General features: G+C 40.1%; 1 protein-coding gene across 1 annotated transcript in view; it reads left to right on the top strand.

Moving 5' to 3' along the window:
• Window positions 1–13,785, top strand: part of ACO1 (aconitase 1) — a 38,561-nt gene extending 24,776 nt beyond the window's left edge. Inside the window, exons 10-21 of the mRNA XM_068422283.1 lie at window positions 131–247; window positions 1,498–1,657; window positions 4,910–5,045; window positions 5,559–5,643; window positions 5,914–6,070; window positions 6,632–6,756; window positions 7,522–7,626; window positions 8,320–8,462; window positions 9,900–10,047; window positions 10,467–10,589; window positions 11,615–11,800; window positions 13,083–13,785. Of these exons, the coding sequence (XP_068278384.1) occupies window positions 131–247; window positions 1,498–1,657; window positions 4,910–5,045; window positions 5,559–5,643; window positions 5,914–6,070; window positions 6,632–6,756; window positions 7,522–7,626; window positions 8,320–8,462; window positions 9,900–10,047; window positions 10,467–10,589; window positions 11,615–11,800; window positions 13,083–13,196 (1,599 nt within the window). The 3' untranslated portion in view covers window positions 13,197–13,785. The remainder of the gene's footprint in view (window positions 1–130; window positions 248–1,497; window positions 1,658–4,909; window positions 5,046–5,558; window positions 5,644–5,913; window positions 6,071–6,631; window positions 6,757–7,521; window positions 7,627–8,319; window positions 8,463–9,899; window positions 10,048–10,466; window positions 10,590–11,614; window positions 11,801–13,082) is intronic.
• Window positions 13,786–15,334: the final 1,549 nt, after the last annotated feature.

The following is a 15,334-nucleotide window of genomic DNA, read 5'->3' as shown; positions in this document are numbered from 1 at the left end:
TTTCTGCAAACAAACATAAAGATGTGCAGGCTTAGCCAGGTTCAACAGCAGAGGTGAGCATACCTGTGGCTTAACTGGCTTCAACTTGTTATGCAGTGCTGAACCACTCACTGTTCCTCTTACTGTATAGGTTGTTGAGTTGGATCTCCATACCGTTGTGCCTTGCTGCAGTGGACCAAAAAGACCTCAGGACAAAGTCGCTGTGTCAGATATGAAGAAGGACTTTGAGACTTGTCTGGGAGCCAAGGTAGGGACAAGGAACATTTGGGCATACAAAATAACGCATACTTCTAGAAGTTGTCTGGTGTGCAGAAACTACATTCTGGGGTTAACTTGTGTGTTCTTTGTTTGCCTGTTGAAAAGTAAATGAGGGTGTTTGAATGCAGTTTAGAAGGTGACATCAACAACGGGTAGTTTAAAATTGGGGTAATGCTTCTCTCACATGAAGGTGTTCACATCCTGTTGAAGTAGTAGTTCTTTCTGATTTTAGATCAGTCTTAGGCCTAACATGGTTTCGACATACACTAGGGATTTCCGAACTAGCTGTGGTGGGTGTTGTTAGTGGAGTGGACCAAGTAACAACTGCACTGAGCTCTATGCTAGCTACACAGCTCTTCAGCTTTCCAAGCAGGTTATGCCCTGAGCTCCACAATGTAGTTTTGCATTCAGTATTGAATCTATTCAGCAGATAAGAACTGCATATGTCTCCATAACTCTTTGATGCTGGTGGTAAAGACAGAAAAAAAAGACTTCTCTCTACATTATCCAGTCAGAAATGGTCATTGAAAGAAGAGCAAGATTTTAATTTGAATTAATATGCCCAGACACTTAAGTTTCCAAAATCAGTTTGAATCCTTACCTGATACAGTAACTGCCCTTGTCAAAGGCAGTACAGAACTCTAGTGATGTAAATCAAGAAGCTTAAATTACAGCAATTCCCAATAATTCTTGTTTTGTTACATGTTTCAAACTCCATTAAATGACCTTATGCTTTCAGATCTCTAAGTGTAATTTTTCATGGTGTGAACAGTGCCTTCTTACTCTTTGGTTTTTTTCAACTGTCAGGCTTCTGCCTCTCAAGTCAGCTCTTAGAAGTTCGAGCTGTTTAATATTCATGGCTTAAAAATCTTGTGTTACGGCTAAAATCTCAGGACTAGATTGTGTAACAAGACTATATGTGGTCAGGAATCTGGAGCATATGGGAGCAAGAAGCATTTGAGCAGTCTGAAGAAGGATACATTCATGCAAGAAGAAAACACAAATACACTTTGCTGCAAAGGCTGCCTCTTTTACCAGTAAACAGAGAATAAGGTAGACCCCAGAAAAATAATTTTTGTCCACCACTTTGAGTGACCAGAGATGCAAGGCTTCACCACCAGACCTAAAAGTGCAAGCAAGGATGTGACTGGATTTGTGAAATTCCCAGCCTATACTAATTTCCATTCAAAATACTTATATTATCCACATCCTTTTGATTCTTACTTTCTCCTCTTACAGCAAGGATTCAAGGGATTCCAAATTGCCCCAGATCGACACAACAGCGTAGTCAAATTTAATTTTGAAGGCTATGACTTCGAGCTTGCGCATGGTTCAGTAGTAATTGCTGCCATTACAAGCTGTACAAACACCAGTAACCCCTCAGTTATGTTGGGAGCAGGTAAGTTTATTTGCTTAATGTGCAGTAGTTTCTCTATGGCTCTGGCTGTGTGTCCTAAGACAAATACAACACTGATGTAATTCTACATGCACAGGCTGGTTTTGTCATTTGGAGTGCTAAAACTGAGCTTAGTCCCTAAGAGTAGCAGAAGGAATTCTGAAAAGGGTAGCTAGAAACATGAGTTGAAGAAAATGTATTTTTCCTGCACTGTCTTCTCTACAGGGCAAGCTGGAACTGAGTTAACCAGCACCTCTGACACTAGTGCAAATGCACAGAAGCTGTTATATAGAGCTGCGAAGAGGGTATCGAAAATCAGAGCTACAAGAAGAGGGACAGTGAAGAATGGTCTGTGGGTTTAAGTCTGAAGGTGCTCTATTCTGGCAGCAGAGTACAAAACACATACTTAGCTAGAGGTGTATTGAGTTGTTACAGCAAGAGTCTGAGGGCATGTGTGGGAGTGAGTAGAGGAGGAAAATTGTGTTCTCCGGGATTGCCATCTTTCAGAGCCTTGTCATTTACATCTGTGGTCAGAGATGGGCTTTGTATCCCCCACTTTTCTTGCTTATCACCATTCAAATACTACAGAACAGTGAGTCCGAGTTGGTTGTGTTAAATTTCAGGTCAGGAGGTTGTTCATTTTTAACCTGGCTAGTCTGGGCAGAAAATTTCTTATTCCCAGTGTGTGCTTCTGGCAACAAAATATGAATGAAGAGAGTCAGCTCAATGGGTTCAGTCTGTACTAGCCCATTTCAGCCCTCTTTCTGAGGTGCTTGGCTACACACTCACATTTTTCTCTTCTCCGCAAAGATGAACTTTATCTGTTGCTGTAAGATCATCACTGCATTAGGACTTCCTAGTCTGTCAGACTGTTTGTAGGATGCAGGCTTGTTTTCTACAATGGTTGGAAGGGTTGTGCAATGGGCAATGAAGGGGCCCTTAACCAGAGAGGATTGCTTACTGGCTGAAGTCATCTAATTTGTCTCCTTTGTTCCTGTGTGGTGCTGGGAAGATCTTGGCTTGTGGACAGCCTCTGACAACAATCACTTTGTGTTTAGTTTGTTGATGTAGTCTTGTCACCTGTTCTTGAGCTAGCATCTTTCTTTGGGTACTCTACAGTACCGGCAGCTCACCCCCTTCCCAGGCACAGAAGGTCTTTTAATTCCTAGCACCGGGGACAAAGTCCATCATAAACCAGGAAGCGGAGGAGAGACCTGCTCTATTTCTTACTCCTTTGAGAGCAACAGAATTAAACAAAGTCTCCCAATTCACTTGCCCTTGACAGGACAGCCAAATCAGCATACTTCTTTCCTCAGGTCCATCCTGATCATGATCACAGAAATACAGCTGTATTTCCTTCTTCTGGGGATCAAGAAGTAGGTTTCCTCCAGGCAGACTATCTTTGCTCTGTCCTATTCCCTTATTTCTAGGTGGGTGTATCCCTCTGTTGTGCCGCCTGCTTAGGATATAGTTCCTTCAAGTGTTTGGCTCCCTAATGGCATGCATTTTTAACCCTCTCTGTGGCAGCGGGGATGCTGATCTTTCAGCCTGCTTGGCTTAATAGCTCTATGGGTTTAAAGTGTAGAATGCTCTGCAGATAGAAGTAAAGTTGGTACGTTGAATGCGTTCACTACTACTTAATGCACAGCAGCCTGAAGAACGTAGTCCTAAGGTTCTCGGCGTATGCACTCAGTTTTAGTGGGTACTCTCACCTTTGCTGCCTTTCCATACAGTGGCACTTATGCTTTGACCTCGACAAGGAGGGAAAGAGTAATTCTGTCAGTCTCTGGTGACTGTACACTACAGTGTTGAGAACCTCTGAGATACCCACAAGAAACATGATAATTTGGCTTTCAGAGTAGGGTCTGAAATGAAAGTAAATAAAACATACAGTGCTTCCACACTAAGTAACCAAGCTAAAAGAAATCCAAAATATGAATAGTTCTTTCAAACTTCCACTGTATATCCTGTGCACTAAATGATGTGCAGGACCTATGTGTCTGTGGGGATAGTGAGTGTATGCTATAGTAGCCTTGACAGCCTAATCTGACTTTACAAAGGTGTTGGATTAAGGTTGCTCAAAACAACTTAAGTTCTGACATTTCCTTGCCAGTTTTTAGAGTTTGACTTTGCATTCTTTTCGGAACTTGTATTGGCAGGAAAACAGAAGCCAACACTTTCAAACAGGCTGTCAGGCTCTCAGGTCCTAGGATGACCATTTGTTCAGGGTCACATTTTCAAAAATATGCAAGAGCTCCAGTTTCCACAGTTTCCTCTGGCAGCTAAGGAGCCTCAGCAATTTCAGGGATAGGACTGCTTTTTTAAATTCACGTATCTACCTTTAGGCCTCCAAATCTATCGGTGTAGACCTTTTCATACAACACTTAAAAGTGGAAGTGTCCAGGTCATGTCTAACAGAGCTGCCAAACAACTGGCAAAGACAGAACAGTTTGATGACATCCTCCTGTTGGAGATCATGTTGGATCAAAGCAGAGCTGACGTATGTTTTCTTATCTAAGTGGATGCGTGAGAGGGAGAATAAGGCATGGGAATCTGAAGTTTTGCATAGTTTACATAGCTGCTGCTGCTTTTATATCCATCCTGGGAAAAGGCTGGAGGGGTCTTGTTTTCTGAACATTCACCTATGTACGGACAATTCGTTTAAAAGGAAGAAATTCAGGATAAATATGTTTCTGGAAACACATATGCTCCACTAAAACATCTCTGTGCATATTAGTAATCCAGGAGTGGTAAAACAGCACTCCTGCAACAAGCTGTAGATTGTGAAATAGCTTGTTTGTGACAAGAGCCAGAGTTGGTGCTTTCATAGCCATGTGCTTCTGAGGGCAGCAAGTCATATATTGGTAGTTATTTCAGCACTGGGTCACTAGACCACCATAAGTGGGAAGTTAACAGTTCTTCATTGCATTTTTTGTGAGACACTTGTCTTGCAAATACTGTTTTGAGTTTTGAATGTCTACGTGCTGCCTCAGTGTGAGTGCATCTTGTTGAATGCCAACTTCCAGCAATTTCCCAGTGGAGCAGAAATTGCAGACTGGATCTACAGTTCAAAAGAGCACTTGAGTTCTAGCTGATTATTCTGGGATTAGTGCTGGTGGCTCACTGTACCATCTCATTGCTGGAAATGGAGCCTTTTCTGTTTTCCAGTTATTTAATGGTACTTCTGTTAACCTGTTGGTCCACCGAACTGTCCCACTTCCAGGAAAAACTGCAACTATCCTTTGCATTTTTCAGGATTGCTTGCTAAGAAAGCTGTTGAAGCTGGTTTGACAGTGAAGCCATACATTAAAACTAGCCTGTCCCCAGGAAGCGGGGTTGTCACTTACTATCTGAGGGAGAGTGGAGTTATGAGTTACCTTTCCCAACTAGGGTAAGAGTGCTTTCCTTACTGTTGTCCTATGGCTGCTTAACTAAAAGCATTGATAACAAGCGATGCAATAGAATAACTACTTCTCTCTACAGCTTAAAAGATATGGCAGGTACCCTGTGGCATGATCCTGCATGAGTTAATGCATTGCTGTTGTGCTGGCTGACTTTGTACCAACAAGGGAGAAGGCCTGGTGCCTGCTGTAGCTTCTTGAAGACTGAAGTTCTTAAGCAGGAAAATGGGCTATTTTTCAAGACTAATGGTTTTAAAATAGCATAAATGACACTATATTGTTGTTCATTGTTGCTAGATAACATTTCCCAGATCTTCATTCTGTGGGCACAGACAGTCACTGCAATGATAAAAATTGAGCGTTCTCAAAAATGCTGTTTCTTGCAGCAGTTGCTTTGTTAAAATAGTACATCTTCTGAAAGTAACCCTAGGCAACTGCTAAGGGGTTAAATGTCTTGCTCCAAACTAGCTTTTGTTCACTGATGATTTTTGTGCTCTGTCTAGGTTTGATGTGGTGGGCTATGGCTGTATGACATGTATTGGCAATAGTGGACCCCTACCAGAGGCTGTTGTTGAGGCCATTACGCAGGTATGCAGTTTTTCCTGTGCAGCTTACTTAGGTAAGCTGTTCTCTATTGTGGGCTGTTCTGAGTTGTGTTATACTGTGCACTAACTCTTCTTAGCTGTGTGCGAAGTAAATTCTTTTTTCTGTGGGAAGTGCTTTGGGATTGTTTGGAAGGAGACAGTTCTGTGACTGTCCAGTCATTGATGTTGCAGCACTGTGCAGCTCTGCAGGCCTCCTGAGTGTGTGGAGTCTGCAAGCACCTCAACTACCTTTGTCTCAAACTCTCTTTTACAGGGAGACCTTGTAGCAGTGGGTGTGTTGTCTGGCAACAGGAATTTCGAAGGGCGAGTCCACCCCAACACCCGTGCTAACTACCTAGCCTCCCCGCCACTGGTAATAGCCTATGCAATTGCAGGGACTATCCGGATTGACTTTGAGAAAGAGCCTTTGGGTAAGACCATGTGAGGATACTTCTTCTCACATCTTATAAACTAACCTGGTTGGAATTAAGCTCTTCAGAAACATTGGTTCTAGAGAGATGCTTCAAATGACCGAGTACCTCTGGGATACAAAGTGTGAAATTGTTAAGAAACAGAGCAACAAGGAGTATATATGATGGAGAAAGGGAGAAGCCAAGCCTGACCAGTACTCTAATTCCACAGGGGCATCTCTTTCGTTATATCTGAGTGGCAGTCTGTCATGAGCAACCTGACCTAGCAGACTTTCTTTGAGCAGGTAGTTCAGCTAGACAATCCTCAAATTAGTTTCCAACCTAAATTATTCTATAAATATTCTGGAAGGACATTGGAAATCAGAAAAGAAGGCATATGTACAGGCATTATCAAGTTTATGAGGCCCTCTTCTGTCAGACCCTTGTAGGTGAAATAAAGTGTGTTTCATGAGTGCTGACAAGGTTAGAAGGAACACATAGCAAAGGACACCATGATAAACTTTTTCTTTCTTTCTTAACGGAAAATTTATGCAACAAACATAACAATACCATCTTCTGCAGGAATAAATGCTTCAGGGAAGATGATTTTCCTGAAAGATATCTGGCCAACAAGAAATGAGATTCAGGCTGTTGAGCGTCAGTTTGTTATTCCTGGGATGTTCAAGGAGGTCTACCAAAAAATAGAGGTGAATTAATCCCCTGGGCAGTAGTTTGATAGATGTACTGTGCTAATCTGAAGATGTTAAATAAGCTGGTCTTGATAATTAAACCAACCTTTTCCTTCTATTGCTGTTGTTCCTGTTCTGACAAGTGTTCAAATGAGATTTTTTTTTTAGATGGCTTCTGGTTAATTAATTGGTTCTTACACACAGTTGTGTCCTGAAAATTGCTCCTTAATGATTTTTTTAATGTAACATATAGGTTGTGTGTTTTAAACAGTCATCCCAGGCTGATATTAGAAAGTGAGATATTCCACCTTCACAGGTGTTTGTTTTTTTTCAGCTGACATAAAATTCATTTCCATTACTTAATAGCATTCACATCAGAAAAAACCTATACTTGGTAATGTCTTCCTGCAAGTCTTTCTCAGGTGTTGAAACAAAATATTCTTAAGGTTTACATGTTAGGAAAGCTTCTTAAGATTACTACTGATAATATACTTGAGCATTAGAAAGTGTTATCTGTGTACATAATACAGGTTATTGTCAGAAAACTGGATGAGCAGCTCTTCTTTTGTAATGAAGTGAGGGTTTTCGTAACTCTTTTAATATATAGAATCATTAAAAAAAAAACAAACGTAATGTATATTGTCATAAGAATTTCCCAAAGTGCTTGAAGAAATACACAAGGCTTTTGCTGAAGTCAACTTTGTAATTTTACCTGGATTCTGAAGTAATTCCGTTGCTTCTGAAAACTTAGAAATCAGTGGGATGTTTTTGTGTGTTTTTCAGACAGTAAATGAGTCTTGGAATGCCTTAGATGCTCCTTCAGATAAACTATATACTTGGAATCCCAAGTCCACTTACATCAAGTCTCCACCTTTCTTTGACGGTCTGGTACGTACTTTGGATTAAGCTTTCTCTTTGAATCAAGCCGAAGTGTGTAGTGACCTTGACTAATGTTAAAGGTGAAGCAAAGCCACTCCAAGGGTCCTGGGAGCATCCATCATCGTCTATTGAGGCCTTGTTCTCAAATGTTAGAATTACACTGTTGTATTCACTTTAATACAAAGGCATGAGTGAATCCGAAAATTATAAGTATTCCCTGTCACTTCAGGGCTTTTGAAAAGTCTCCTTGTCCTTTTGAGCTGAAATAGTTTAAAATATTCACAAAGCAAGTGAGGGAAAAGAACAGGAAATGAAACCCACAATTCTGCCTGCCTGCATTTTGCACCCGAGTAGTTCAGTATTCAGATTGCTATTTCAGTACTATTTAAAAGAAAATTCAGATTTTAATGCATGCAGATGTCTAGGAATCCTGGATTTTCATCTGCGTTCATGCGTGTACCACAGGAAGCCTCAGCTATTTTTTTTGCCTCATCTATTTTCTTCATGCATGAACTTGCTGACAGACAGTCAGGACATCATATTTTGTTCAAGAACACAAACACTTTTAATAGAGTTGGTTTTTTTTCTTTCTTCTAACTTGTATAAACAGAGAGACTTTATTTTGCGGTTTGCACTTTTGAGAAAGGTGAAGGAATTCTGTGTCATGTTTCAATGATTTTGTTTGTATTTATGATGGTTTAGACTTTGGCTCTTCAGACCCCGAAAACAATAGAAGATGCTTATGTCCTGTTGAGTTTTGGGGATTCTGTGACAACTGACCACATATCTCCAGCTGGAAATATAGCAAGAAATAGTCCTGCAGCTCGTTATTTGACCAGCAGAGGGTAAGCACTACTTCTTGTTCTTGTTATAAATGGGGAAGAGGAAACAAGCCACAATTACTATACCATGTTACAGGCAGATCTGCGGTCTGTTCAAATATGCTTGTATACCTTCACAGATGCCTGGAGAATATATAAAAGAAGAAAAAAAGGCATTTCTTTCTCTTCTGTTTTAGCAGCTCTCACCAAGTGTAAGAACTTGCATAGAGTGTGCATGTCTGTTACACTGGAGAGCTGAAGACCTTTGTATGGAGAGAGGGGAAGAAGAAAACTTTCAGGCTAGTTTTTGCAGTGGGTCTATTCGTAAGTAAGGGAAGCAGGATTTGTGTCCCTATCGAAGCAAAATGATCATGGTCCTTAATGCCAAAAATTGGTTTTATGCTCACTTCTAGCATGTGCAGCTATTTCCTAGGTCTAGGCTATCAGGAGCTACAGAACATGCAGAAGTTTAGGTTTCAGCGCAGCTGCAAAAACTGGAAAAGCTGTTGTGGTTGGATCCAAACTGCTGTAAAATGTTGTTCTTTTTCTACGGCCAGACTGTCAGTTTGGTACTCTGGGTTCAACTTAAGGCAAGGCTAGGACTTGCTGAGTTGCCCTATTCAGTCTTCACCGATAACATAATACTTTTATTCTCTGGTTTAGCACTTCTTACAACTTCAGTGGTGTTTTGGGGAATAGCACTGACATTAAAAAAATAAATATTTTCACTAGACCTAATAATTCTGGAGAGGAAATTGATTAAAACAGTGTGATCTACTGAAAACTGACTGCTCTGGACTCTTTGGCCCTCTGCTGTCAGTCACTTTGAAATCTAAATAGTCCCACACACATTGCAAAACAGATGATGTATGTGATAGCTACTGTTTGGATGTAGCCCAGTGCAGACAGTCCATTTTTCTGTCACAGTGCAGCACATTTTTTGTTTACTGGTTAGGCTGGAGTGTCCCCTCATTCCCATGTCTCTGTTTGCAAATGAACTTTTTCTTCTGTAGTTCTAACTTGCAGCAGAGGCTCTCTCTGCCTTTTAGATGTTTAGCACAGTGGTGTCTCTACCTTTGTTCTAGATGCTATGGTAATATAAATAACAAGGAGGATTCTCAGTAGCCAGCTATTAAGAAAAGAATTGTATTGTGTCTTCTGACCTAACATGAACTATATCCTTGCATGACTATCAGATACTGTTTTGTAGGGCAAGGGATGAGAATACTATGGAAGCTGCTTTCTGTGACCCAGCTGTAGACAGACTTCTATTTTTTTAATTATTTTTTTTTTCCTTCAAAAAATCTTAAAAGTAGAAGTTTCAGCTAACTGGATGCTACTGCCATGATGGGAACTATGTACATACCTGCCTCAGTTCATTACTTTCTTTTTTTAAAGCACAGAATGCTTCAGTCTAAAAACAGCACAGTTTCCTTTTTTTGTTTTCTTTTCTGTTAATAGCTTGACTCCTCGAGAGTTCAATTCTTATGGCTCCCGCAGAGGGAATGATGCTGTCATGGCCAGAGGAACATTTGCAAACATTCGCTTGGTGAACAAATTTATTGATAAACAAGGACCTCAGACTATCCATTTCCCTTCTGGGGAAACTGTAAGTACACATGCTGGTCTGAACTGAGGCTCGTTGACAGTAGAGTGGATTAGTACTGGTTTTCCTTCTTAAAGCTTAGGTCATTTACTTAAGTGCCTTTTAAGTAAAGCTAATGAGGGGACAGGAGCTGTTTTGACCTAGGGAAGCAGGTCACACATACCTACTTAATGTGGGTGCTATCAGGCGTATCAGTGGAGAGTATAATCACTGTAGAAGTGGTAGTAGAAGGTGCAGGTTTCTGTTGGGGGTAAGATCAGGCTAGAAGCCACAAAGCACTGTATGGTTAATATCCTTAAAGTGCTGCTTGGCGGGAAGTGTGGGCTTCAGCTATTTATGTGGGGACACTTTTTTCCTTGCTTCCCTGGAACTGTGCTTCCACCCCCAAAAAGTGTATAAAGTGTTCGGCATTTTCATTCCAGCTGGATGTGTTTGATGCTGCAGAAAGATACAAGCAGGCTGGCCATCCTCTGATTGTGCTGGCTGGGAAGGAGTATGGTGCAGGAAGTTCCAGAGACTGGGCAGCTAAAGGACCATTCCTCTTGGTGAGTGACTACAGTAAACTAGGAGGACAGTACTTAAAAGTGCGTTCCTTTGTCAGGAAGACTAGCTTATGACCAACATCCCGGGTAGCTCATTCTCACTTTTGGTAGCAAGAGCTGTTTTGAAATCTCAGCTGCCTCCAAGAGCCACAGTAGAATTGCAAAAGCTATTTAAATATTAATAGATCCTGTTCAGACTGAAAGCCTTGACTGATCTTCAGCTAGAAGTCCATAAGGCTACACCAGAACGGCCAGTTTCTTTACTTCTGCTTCCCATAACCTTGGGTCTGCTTCCAGCTGCCTCCTTCAGCTGACTTAGCAGGGAAGATAGAAAGTGTAAGAGAAAAGTAATATCGGTGAAAATGAAATTTAGCATGGCTTCACCATGCAGATTGCAGAGTTGCTTAGCAGTATTGTTATAGGAGCATAATAGAAATCCACGTGCAGTGAAATATCTATTTTGTTCTTTGTTTGTCCTGTCCTACACTGTTTACCAGCCCAAACTCTGATTCAAGCTTTCTTCGTGTGGAATTTGTGAAAGCGATAGTGTGTGTATTATTAAACAAAGTTTTAGGAGAGTTGGTGTTTAAGATTACGTTCATCTAAGTTTTGGGTGGTTTTTTTCCAGTGGTTTTTTTTTTATCTTAACTGTATTATAAACATGTAAAAATTTAGAAATTAATTAAACTGCATCCTGGAGCTTGTAGTGTAGGAAGGCAAGACTGAATTAGCAAAAGTTACAGAAATGACTAGTGGTGCTCTATGTAAGACATGTTAAAGAAATATGCAGGGTTCCTGAAAAAGTGTATGTAATTTTTTGACAATCAGACTTACTTTAAAGATGTTTGAAAGTTCATGTATAATCAAGTCATCCTGGACAGTCTGCTGTCAGACAGACCTTCTGACTCTAGCAGTAGCTGGTAAATGAAATGGAGGGAACCACAAACATACCAGTTTCCTTTCTATGAGCACAGAAAGACTATCCTGAACCATGAAGATATGAACTCTACCTGTTGCATATTTCCCAGGGTGTCAAGGCTGTGCTTGCTGAAAGCTATGAGAGAATTCATCGAAGCAACCTAGTAGGGATGGGAGTGATTCCTCTGCAGTATTTGCCTGGAGAGGATGCGGGGACTTTAGGACTCACTGGACGGGAGCGTTACACGATTATCATTCCTGAAAAACTACAACCGCAGATGAACGTCCAGATTAAGGTATGAGACATCTAAGGGCTGAATTTTCTGAATCACTGTAATTTCACTGAAAATTAACTGTCTCTTTAAACAATGTGCTTTCATATGGCAGTAAGCTTCTCTCACTTGAGGAAGGGAGAAGAACAGAGATGGTGAAGGGTATGAAAACAGTCACTGTAATAGGGATTTGCTATGATGGGGTATAAAAGCAGCTTGCCCAAACTGTTTTATTTAGCACAAAGTACTCCTGTATTTTGGACCAGTCTTTTGAAGTCCCTGTAAATTTTTCTGTCTCAGTTAAATGTTTGAAGCACAATAGAAAGTGAACTGTAAGTATTAAATTAATTAAACTACTTTATTTAAACGAATTTAAAATTAAAATAATTCATTGACAATTCAGCTGACAGAATATTGTACACTGCAGTATTCAAAGTGAAGTCTAAGCATACCCAGTATAAAATCTAGGTAATATTCAGTCCCTGTATTTGAAAGACTGCTTTTTGTCTAGCTTTGCCTCCTAACCTATGCCCTTTTTTGAAAAATATTAGCATCTACAATAAAAATTTGATTTATTCTTGATTGGAACATCTGTAAAACTGACTTACTTAACCTAATAGCATCGAAGTCTGCTTTTTTTAACTTGGTTAGCAAAACAGTCTACTTGTTTCATTTTCATTTAATGCAGGTGGTCTCCCTGGATTAGTTTCTAACAATAGTTTATATGTGCCTCATTAACTGCCATGAAATGGAGAAAGTATAGATCCCAAAGAGCTGGTCACCTTATTGGTCACAGTTGAACATTGTGCATTCATCTGGAAGTACCTGACTAGGGGAGTCTTCAGTAAAACACAACGATTTTCTTCACTTCCTGAACTTGCCTATGTGCTTTTCTGATTCCCAAACACTAAGCCTCAAAGAAAGCTAATGAAATTAGTATTGCTTTGTACCTAAGCCACAGAATGACTACACAGAACATCAAGAATTAGTATAACCACTTGAAAGGATGGTCAGCTTTCATGCCTCTAGGCGTCTATCAACAATAAATCTAAATGAGGCAGCAAAGGCAATGTGAGGAGACTCCCATCTGTGTTTATTATGGTTTGTTTTAAACCACTTTCCTCTTCAGCAGCTGGCTGTAGTCTAGTTTGGAAAGAAATACTGATGCTCAGTGCCTATTCACTTTAGCTTTCTATCACAATTTCTTTAAGATGGCAAAACTATCGTAATAGTCCTTATTTTACTATGATGTCATGTAACATTTGGAAGGTTCTGCTGCTTGAATGACTTTCTCTGACCCCAACAGCTGGATACTGGGAAAACCTTTCATGTCATCATGAGATTTGACACTGATGTGGAGCTCACTTACTTCCACAATGGCGGCATTCTGAACTACATGATCCGTAAAATGGCATCCTAATCAAAAACGTTAAGCAAAAACGTCCAGGTACAAGCCTGCCTCTGGGGAGCGCAATAAAACTATGGTAATAATAAATTTGAAAGCATGAACCATAAAGTGAACAGTTTTTGCGTGGATTGTATTAGAAGGCTTGTTTACAATGCTGAATTCTTCTGTGTATCAGGAAACTGGACACACTTGCCCAATTAAACAGCATTTATTATTTGTTTTGTATGGTGGTTGGCTTGACTTACCTTAGAATACAGTGCAAAAGTCATTAAAATACTGCGGGAATCTGTGGAACTGTTGAAGATCATGTGCTGGTTTCATATATTTGGTTCATTTAGTTTGAAGTTAAGTTCTATGCTCATATCAGTGGTCCAAAAATTAACTGACAGTATAAAAAAAAATTTTTATGCTTTCCTGATTGATTACCTGATATTGACTTGCTTTCTTATTCAGTTGACCAGAATCTGAATCTAATACTGAAATTATTATTTACTGTTTATTAATTTCAAAAATGTGAACTTTTTTGTTTAAGCCTTTGCTGAAAGGTGGACCTATTGGGGATACTATTTCTAATGGATAAAATTAAATTTATTTTCAAGAAGTTTGGTGGTTTTTGTCATGTTATCCTCAGTACCGAGATGCAGAACAAAGCTTTGACTTTAAATTCTTCTCACTGTCCCTGTAGGAGCAGAGTCATACAAGTCTTGACTTCTCATGTTTTAATTCTTCTTTCTTTGAATAATCTGCATGAGACAGGATGAATACAAATACTGTCAGATACTGGCAGTCTTCTGTAACTCAGCAGAATACTGCTGTGATGTACTTCCTTCTGTTCTGTGTTCTCAAGAAGACAATCTACCACATTTTCAAGATCCTTGTCAGCAATTTTTATGGCAGTTAACAACCAGTGATTACACTAATGCATTCATTGAAGTCAGTGACTGCCCAATCGTCAATACCATATGAATCTATTTACAGTGATAATATCCTCTTACTCAGAGATAAACAAGGATATAGTACTAATTCTTACTCTTAACTGTATTTAGAGCAACTGCCACAACAATTAACATAGTGGAGAAATTATTTCAAAGTAATCTTCTAATGTATTTTTAGTGCAGTTGGCTCCAGCTGTATCTGGAAAAAAACAATGAAAATAGTTCTAAAAGAAGTCAAGAGGCTTAAGGAGGGGACAGAGATTGCACTGTACCTGCAACAGGCTATTCTTGCTTGATTACAACAAACAGAGCTCCTCTAGTGAATCTAGCAGAGGCCCACTAAGATGTTGCAGGGTCTGGAGCATCTCTCATATGAAGATAAGCTGAGAGAGCTGGAACTGTTTAGCCTGGTGAAGAGAAGGCTCAGGGACATCTCCACTGTTTGTGTACAAGTATCTGAATGAAAGGCACAAGAAAGATGCAGCCAGGCTCTTTTCAGTGGTGCCTAATGACAGGGCAAGAAGCAATGGGCACAAAGTGAAACACAGGAGCTTCCCTCTGAACATCAGGAAACACTTTTTTACTGTGAGGGTGACCAAGCACTGACTGGAAGAGATTGCCGGGAGAGAATGTGGTGTCTCCATCCTTGGAGAGCTCATTTAGGCTGAACTGCGGAGTTGCTTTAGTCTGCAGTCCTTGCGTTCAAACAATAGGAAAGCACAAGAACCCCTCAAATCCCTTAACTTCCCTGTAGTTATTACTATAAGCTGTGAAACTTAAGACTGATTATTTTGTATGCCAAGAGTCCTAAAGTAGATGGCCCTTTCACATAGCAAACTGATACTCAAGGACTGTGATTCTCCACATACTTTTAATTTGAAAGTGCTAAACTGACCTTTTTCAAAATCTTTGTGCCTAGTATTTTTGGAGGGGAGGCATTACCCAACCATAAATCATCTTTATCCATTGTTCTGTGTTTCCTTTTTGGAAGCAGCTATAAGAACAGCAAATTTACTACGTAAAAACTAAGCACAGAGTAAGTTACTGTAGGACTGAGATTCAGCCCTCCTGGAGAGTGTATACAGCTTTCACAGTAAAAGGCATGGACTGGGGTGAAACATGAAGCAGTGCTTTAAAATTTGTTTTGCTTTTAATGCCATATGCTACTGTTTAAATGAACACCACAAGTCTCACCAACTAGGGTTTAGGTAGTTT

Source organism: Nyctibius grandis, chromosome Z (assembly GCF_013368605.1).
Source record: "Nyctibius grandis isolate bNycGra1 chromosome Z, bNycGra1.pri, whole genome shotgun sequence".
Lineage (NCBI taxonomy): Eukaryota > Metazoa > Chordata > Aves > Nyctibiiformes > Nyctibiidae > Nyctibius > Nyctibius grandis.
Note: the sequence above shows the minus strand (reverse complement) of the source record. Positions and strands in the feature narration are given on the sequence as shown.